This window comes from Condylura cristata, unplaced genomic scaffold (assembly GCF_000260355.1).
Source record: "Condylura cristata isolate star-nosed mole 26May11 unplaced genomic scaffold, ConCri1.0 scaffold00029, whole genome shotgun sequence".
Classification (NCBI taxonomy): Eukaryota; Metazoa; Chordata; class Mammalia; order Eulipotyphla; family Talpidae; genus Condylura; species Condylura cristata.
The window spans coordinates 17,959,271-17,965,011 of NW_004567130.1; the positions used below are offsets into that span (position 1 = coordinate 17,959,271).

The following is a 5,741-nucleotide window of genomic DNA, read 5'->3' on the forward strand; positions in this document are numbered from 1 at the left end:
CGGGCGGCCGGGGGCGGGGCGCTGACAGCGGCCGACTGCCCCCGCAGGAATACGTGGACTATAACGGGGGTGCGGGAGTCCAGCACATCGCCCTCAAGGGAGCCGCACAGGCGCTGCGCCCGCCCCCGCCGGGCTCGGTCACCCCAGGGCTGGCCCACCGCCCTGGCCAATGAGGCTGGGCGGCCGCGGGGAGGGGGGGCAGCCCCACCCGCCCCAGGGACAGGGCGGCGGGCTCCCGGTTATATACTCTGTGGCGCGCCCGGCGCTGGCCTCTCCTCCGGGTTTTCCAGAAGGAGTTTGACCAGACCAGTCATGGTAAGTGGCCACGGCAGCGCCACGGCCAGGCGGCCCACGGGCGCCCAGGCTCACGGCCCTTCTCTCTCCTCAGACGTCCTACAGCGACAAAGGCGTCAAGGTAGGCAGGCGGCCAGGGCGCTGCCGTGTTCCCCGGGCGGCCCCTCGCTCTACCTGCGACTCCCACGCCTGTGGCCGCCCCGGGGACCCCGGCTCGGCTGTCTGAGGCAGCTAGACCCGGCCGAGCGCCCCGGGGCTGCAGGCGGTGCTCCTCCAGCCTGGCCCTGTCCCCGCAGCCCGAGCGAGGCCGGTTCCTGCACTTCCACTCCGTGACCTTCTGGGTTGGCAATGCCAAGCAGGTAGCTGCCAGGCAGGGGGCCGGGGTGCGCCAGCGGGGGGCTCCCGGGGTGCGGTGGCCCTGGGGGGGCTGGGCTGCAGCAACCTGGGGGTCTCATGGGGTGTGCGGGGGTGTTCACGGGGTGCGACGGCCTGCGGGGTCTCCTAGGGTGCGGTAGCCCTGGGGGGGCCGGGGTGCACCAACCTGGGGGTCTCATGGGGTGCGCAGGGGGTACTCACAGGGTGCGGCGGCCTGGGGGGTTCCTGGGGTGCAGCAGTGGGGGGTGCTCATGGGGTGCGCAAGCCCAGGGGCCTCACGGGGTGTGCCAGCAGGGGGGACTCACGGGGTGCACCGGCCCCGGGGTCAGGCTGCTGCTGGGGTGCCCCAGGTAGGCAGATGCATAGAGCCAGGGATGGGCCCCCGCCTCCACGACGGGCGCCGCCCGCCGGCACCAACCCTCTGCCCCACGCAGGCTGCGTCCTTCTACTGCAACAAGATGGGCTTTGAGCCCCTCGCCTACAGGGGCCTGGAGACGGGGTCCCGGGAGGTGGTCAGCCATGTGGTCAAGCAAGGGAAGGTGAGTGCCAGCCTTGGGCTCTCCCCCCGCTGGGCTCTGCAGCCAGCGAGCCCCGGCAGGGCGAGGGCCCTGACCTCGTGGCCCTCCGCTGGACACCCGTCGGCACGCCGGCCGGCTCCAGGACCAGCATCCAGGCCTCCCCGGGCTCTCGGGGGCTCTGGATGGGGCGGCGGCAGGAGAAGTGGCCCGGGCCTCGGGGACAGGGAGGGCCGCACCCCAAGTGCCTCTCCTTGGCCCCCAGATTGTCTTTGTGTTCTCCTCGGCCCTCAACCCCTGGAACAAAGGTGAGGGCCAGCTGGGACACCGGGCCGGGCACGCGGGTGGGGGGGGCGCGGGGGCGCAGCGGTGACCCGAGCCGCCCGCCGGCTAGAGATGGGCGATCACCTGGTGAAGCACGGAGACGGGGTCAAAGACGTCGCGTTCGAGGTGGAGGACTGCGATGCCATCGTGCAGGTGAGCGCGGCCAGGCCCGGGCATAGGCGGGTGGCTGCGGGCGGGGCTGGGCTCGCTGGACTAGGGGGGGAGGGGAACGGGGTGGGGCGGCGCGGGCTGGACACGTGGTGCCGCTCCGGCCGCCCAGCGTGGCCCTCTGTCCTGCAGGCCGGAGGGGACCCGGCACCCCGGCCGCAATGAGGTGGCAGGGCCGGGCGCCCCACCGCCCAGCGGGGCGGCGAGGGGGCCCCTGCGGCAGCAACCGCCCGTGTGTGCTGCAGAAAGCCCGGGAGCGCGGGGCCACGGTACTGCGGGAGCCCTGGGTGGAGGAGGACAAGTTCGGGAAGGTCAAATTCGCTGTGCTGCAGACGGTGAGTCCACACCAGGCCGCCAGGCCGCCCAGCACAGACCTGCAGTCGGGCGCAGCCAGCCTGCGACCCGGACCGCCAAGGGACGCTGGCCGGCCCCAGCCCTGGGGGCCCGGCACAGGGCTCCCCAGACGCGGCCGCCGTCCCGCTTGGGGGGGAGACAGCGGTCTAGGCGCCACTCGCGGCCTGAGGGCCAGACCTGGGGTGGGGCCCAGGGATGCACGGGGCTGAAGGTCTCCCCGACTTTGTGCGCTCAGTACGGGGACACTACACACACCCTGGTGGAGAAGGTGAGCTACGCGGGCCGCTTCCTGCCCGGCTTCGAGGCCCCGCAGTTCGTGGACCCCCTGCTGGCCAGGCTGTGAGTGCGGTCGGGCCTGGGAGGCCTGGGGGGCCTGGGGGGCCGAGTGCCCGCTGAGGGCGCCCCCCGCCTCCCCCGCAGGCCAAGCTGCTCCCTCGAGGTCGTCGACCACATCGTGGGGAACCAGCCTGACCACGAGATGCTGTCCGCCGCCGAGTGGTGAGTCCCGCCGGCCGCCCGGGACGGCCGGGCCGGTCAGCCAGGCCTCCCCGGGGTCCACCAGAGGGCTCGAGGCCCGGGGAGAGCCACGGCCCCTCACCTCGGGGGACGGCCCGGGGCGCTGTCTGGGGGCTGCGGCCAGCCGAGCGGCCCCGGCCCTGCGCCCGGCCTCCCAGTGCGGTCAGTCTCGGGCCCAGCCACCACGCTTGAGGTGGACCCCGGCTGGGAGGGACCCCGGGGTGCAGCAGGCCCCTCCCGTGTTCCCTCGGCAGGGGTCTCGGTGGACCCCTGCTCTGCTCCCCACTGTCTCAGGGCGCCCTTTCACCCCCCCCGGCCTGCTCCCCAGTCGCTGTTCGCAGAAGACAAACCAGTGTTGAGGAGTACGGAGCGGCGTCAGGCCGCCACAGGCCCTACCACAGGAGCAGCGTGGCTGCAAGGTGCTGCCCCGGGCACAGACCCGGGGAGGTGGACGCTGCCCCAGTGACTGCCCCTGGGCCACCCACAGGTACCTGAAGACCCTGCAGTTCCACCGCTTCTGGTCGGTGGACGACACGCAGGTGCACACAGAGTACAGCTCCCTGCGCTCCATCGTGGTGGCCAACTATGAGGAGTCCATCAAGATGCCCATCAATGAGCCGGCGCCCGGCAAGAAGAAGTCCCAGATCCAGGTGCGGCCCCGCGGCGGCCAAGGGGGGGCGGGCGGCCGGGGGCGGGGCGCTGACAGCGGCCGACTGCCCCCGCAGGAATACGTGGACTATAACGGGGGTGCGGGAGTCCAGCACATCGCCCTCAAGACGCAGGACATCATCAAGACGGTGAGGGCCCCTTCCCTGCCCCCTGACCTCCCGCCGCTCGGGGTGAGGGAGGGGCGGGCTGGGTTGGAGGCGGGTGCCCAGCCAGGAGCCGCCCGCCCCACGCCCAGCGCCAGGCCCAGCTGCCGGGGACCTGTGGGGGCTCAACTGCCGTCGGCTTCAGCTTCAGCACCCCCACACCAGCATCGCAGGCTTTGACATCTGCGATACCCCTCGGCCGGTTTAAACGTCTGAGGTGTGGATGGCCCTGGGCAGGCCGGTGCTGGGACAGCCGGGCCCCCCACCTCCATGGGGGCACAGACACCCCCACACCTGCGGACTGGCGGGAGTGAGCAGGGCTCCAGGTGGGGAGTCTGAGCGGTCGCCGAGGTCCCCGGGGGGGCCCCCGGGAGTGCAGGGACAAAGAAGTGCAAGCGCGGGACGGGGGCCCAAGGGACAGCGGGGACCCGCAGGGCTGGGGGCAGCCAAGGACGCTGGTCGGGGCAGGGGGCAGTGGCCGGCGGCGGGTCTCTGACAAAAGGCAGTTGCCTCCCGCTCCGCGTGGCCTGCTGGGCTCAGACACGCATGCTGGGGCGCCTGGATGAGCAGGGTGGCCCCAAATGCCGGCGGGTGCCGTGAGGAAGGCAGGGGAGGTCCAGCGGCCCCTGGCGTGGGGGGCAGGGCCGACCAGACGGTGGAGGCTGACCCAGACCCTGGCCGGGGCAGATTCGCCACCTGAGAGAGAGGGGCGTGGAGTTCCTGGCGGTCCCTTCCACTTACTACAGACAACTGCGGGAGAACCTCAAGTCGGCCAAGGTCCAGGTGAAGGAGAGTGTCGACGTCCTGGAGGTGAGGGCCGCGCAGCGCCGTCCGAGGGAACCAGCCCGAGGCCGCCAGGCTGAGTTGCTCTTGAGCCTCTGCCCTGACCTGGGCCCTGGGGTTCAGGGAGAACCCAGCCAGACCCTTGCGTCCTGGACAGTCGCCGACCACTGACTGCAGTGCATGCAGTCAGGGAGCCACCAGCCCGCCGGGCAGGACGTGCGTCACCGAGGTGGCGTGAGCGGATCAGAGCGTGGACGGAGGAGGGGCAGGGAAGGTGGGCTTGGCAGAGGACGGTGTGTGCAGAGGCCCGAGGCAGAAGCAGGTCCCAGTGTGCAGGGTGCCCTGGTGCGGCGGCAGGCGCCAGGCCCCTGCGGGCCTGGGCACTTCGTTTCTGCTCTTCTGCTGCCAACAACCACGGGAGGCACCTGCACCTTTCATGTGCCGGCATGTAAGTCAGGAAACACAGGTCACTCACTCGCTTGAAGGACCCAGCCAGTGGTTCGGACCAGTCAGCACGCTGCCCAGTCAGCATGCGGTGCACATTGGTGCAGGCAGCCAGAAGCGCTCTCCCTCCACGCACGGTTCCCCAGACACGCGCGTGCTCTGTGTCGTGGCTCTGGGTGCCCAGGGCCCCGTTCCGGCCTGTTCAGAATGTTTTTCTTGCTGAATTGGGGCGTCTTGCTTACCTGGTGCTCCCACCACCCCGCCTCGGCCCTCTCTGCCTCCCCTCTCCCTCTTAACCTTACAGTGCTGACAGCATTCTCGTCACTCTGAAGAGTGAGACTGCTCATCCAGCCCCGTTCTCTAAGCACACCCCTCACCCCCTACATACCCCAACCCTACGCAACGCGGCTCTCCACAGACTTTCCCTCCTCGGGCCTTCACCTGAGTGGAGCCCCCAAGGCCGGTGGCCTCTCTAGCTCAGCACCGTGTGTCCACGGGACGTGGGGGCCCTGCTATCACGGGTGTCAGTGCCGGTGCCTCCCGGCCGGGTGAAAGTGCTCAACTTCCCCACGCGGGTCTCTGTGGCTGTGTCTGACTCTGGATCTAGTTCCAGGAGTGGAGTTGCTGGCTTAGGCAGTGACCTCCTGGGGCTGCTAGATGGTTTTCCGAAGTGGTTGTACCAGTCTGCGTTCCCACCAGCAACGTGTGGGGCCTGGTTTCCACTGGAGGGTTTTTAACAGGGGCACTCTTGCCCTGGCCTTTCAGTCCCCCTGAGGTCTACGGACAGGCTGGACGGTGAGGGAGGCGGGAGTGGACGCAGGGCAACCAGGGTGTCCAGGCCAGCCTTGGTGACCGCACCTCCACAGCAGAGGGCAGTAAAGGATCACCTGAGGGGTTTATCTGAAGGAGTCTGAAGCTGCTGGAGAATTGTTTCGTTTGCTTTTTCCGGTGGCTTGAGGGTAAAGGAGGCGCTAGGGTTTCTCTCGGCCTCCCCCAGTGCACCCCTTTCTCGCACCTAGGAGCTGAAAATCCTGGTGGACTACGACGAGAAAGGCTACCTCCTGCAGATCTTCACGAAGCCCATGCAGGACCGGCCGACGCTCTTCCTGGAAGTCATCCAGCGCCACAACCACCAGGTACGGGGCTGCAGGTGGGC

The 5,741-nt window shown here is 70.0% G+C and overlaps 1 protein-coding gene and 1 long non-coding RNA gene across 2 annotated transcripts in view; both read left to right on the top strand.

Moving 5' to 3' along the window:
* Nucleotides 1-272: 272 nt before the first annotated feature.
* On the top strand, nucleotides 273-620 carry LOC105854211. The gene is made up of 3 exons (XR_001145900.1): nucleotides 273-315; nucleotides 389-415; nucleotides 591-620. It is a non-coding gene; the product is annotated as an uncharacterized LOC105854211 (long non-coding RNA).
* Nucleotides 621-1,112: 492 nt separating this feature from the next.
* The window catches only part of HPD (4-hydroxyphenylpyruvate dioxygenase), a 6,572-nt gene continuing 1,943 nt past the window's right edge, over nucleotides 1,113-5,741 (top strand). The window contains exons 1-10 of the mRNA XM_012730847.1: nucleotides 1,113-1,208; nucleotides 1,450-1,492; nucleotides 1,579-1,661; nucleotides 1,922-2,011; nucleotides 2,266-2,369; nucleotides 2,451-2,528; nucleotides 3,034-3,196; nucleotides 3,272-3,343; nucleotides 4,046-4,168; nucleotides 5,605-5,721. Coding sequence (XP_012586301.1) covers nucleotides 1,128-1,208; nucleotides 1,450-1,492; nucleotides 1,579-1,661; nucleotides 1,922-2,011; nucleotides 2,266-2,369; nucleotides 2,451-2,528; nucleotides 3,034-3,196; nucleotides 3,272-3,343; nucleotides 4,046-4,168; nucleotides 5,605-5,721 — 954 coding nt within the window. The 5' untranslated portion in view covers nucleotides 1,113-1,127. The remainder of the gene's footprint in view (nucleotides 1,209-1,449; nucleotides 1,493-1,578; nucleotides 1,662-1,921; nucleotides 2,012-2,265; nucleotides 2,370-2,450; nucleotides 2,529-3,033; nucleotides 3,197-3,271; nucleotides 3,344-4,045; nucleotides 4,169-5,604; nucleotides 5,722-5,741) is intronic.